Source organism: Calidris pugnax, unplaced genomic scaffold, assembly GCF_001431845.1.
Source record: "Calidris pugnax isolate Ruff unplaced genomic scaffold, ASM143184v1 scaffold324, whole genome shotgun sequence".
Lineage (NCBI taxonomy): Eukaryota > Metazoa > Chordata > Aves > Charadriiformes > Scolopacidae > Calidris > Calidris pugnax.
Window position 1 is genome coordinate 673,227 of NW_015091153.1, and position 1,178 is coordinate 674,404.

Below are 1,178 nucleotides of genomic sequence, written 5' to 3' on the forward strand. Positions count from 1 at the left end.
AAAGAGGGGGGGAAAGAAGATAAAAAGAGGGGGGAAAAGAAGAAAAAAGAGGGGGGCAAAGAAGAAAAAAGAGGGGCAAAAGAAGAAAAAAAAAAGGAAAAAAGAGGAAGTCAGAAGGAAGTCTGGAAATGACAAACCATGACAGTGATAAGAAACCGAGCCATTTTAATCTACTAAAATGGCATGAATAGCTTAAAAAGCTAGGCATAACATCCGCCATGAGTTCTTACGTCGCCAATTCGTTTTATAAGCAAAGTCCCCCCGTTCCTGCCTATGCCATGCAAAGTTATGGAAATTATGGAAGTGTGCCTGAGGTTCAGTCCCCCAGGTACCGCTACGGGGGCTTGGATCTGAGCGTCACCCTCCCCTCCTCCGGGGCTGCCACCTCCCTCGGTGCCTTGGAGATGTCTGCGACCCCCCGAGCTAACCCCGAGCGACCTTCCTGCACGGTCATGGGTTCTTCGGGGCATCCTTTAGCCAGAGACGATCAAGCATCCCTAAATCCCGGGATTTACAGTCAGAAGAGTGTTAACACGCCGCTGGAGGAGAGATCTAAGAGCTCGGCTGAAATCAAAGCCGAGCCCGTGCAAACAGCACAACAAGGAGGACCCCAACTGCAGCAGCAGCAACAACCTCCACAAATTTACCCCTGGATGACCAAACTACACATGAGCCATGGTAAAACTTTCGCTTCTTGATTTTTTTTTTTCTCTCTCTTTTTTTTTTTTTTTTTTTTTTGCAGCACTTTTTTTTTTATCTTTTTTTTTTTTTTTTTTTTTTTTTTTTTTTTTTGCCTTGGGTTTTTATAGGCCATACGGGGCAAATAATAAAAAACCTGAGGTCGTAAATTTTACGACTAAGGCATCAATTGCTCGTAAAACTGTCCACTAAAAGGCTTAGAGGCTATATACGCCCAAATTTATGACAGCATAATTGGATCATAGAAACAAAACGTGTATAAAAGGCAATATTCCATTTTTTTGGGAAGGGGGGGTTAAAAATAACTTGAAATACACATGTTCTTTGAGGGTGAGCTTTTAAAAAAAAAAAAAAGAAAAAAAGACACCAGCAGCGAAAGGGAAGGAAAGCGTGGAGAGATTCTTTTCCCCCCCCCACTTCCCAGGGCTTGACGGGGGGGGGGGGGGAAAAGAGAAAAGACCCCCAAAAAAAAATATTTC

At 43.5% G+C, this 1,178-nt stretch overlaps 1 protein-coding gene across 2 annotated transcripts in view; it reads left to right on the top strand.

Moving 5' to 3' along the window:
• The first annotated feature begins 218 nt into the window (after window positions 1-218).
• HOXC5 (homeobox C5) overlaps window positions 219-1,178 on the top strand; it is a 3,052-nt gene continuing 2,092 nt past the window's right edge. For both annotated transcript variants that reach the window (XM_014959312.1, XM_014959311.1), the window contains exon 1: window positions 219-678. In XM_014959312.1, the coding sequence (XP_014814798.1) occupies window positions 219-678 (460 nt within the window). The remainder of the gene's footprint in view (window positions 679-1,178) is intronic.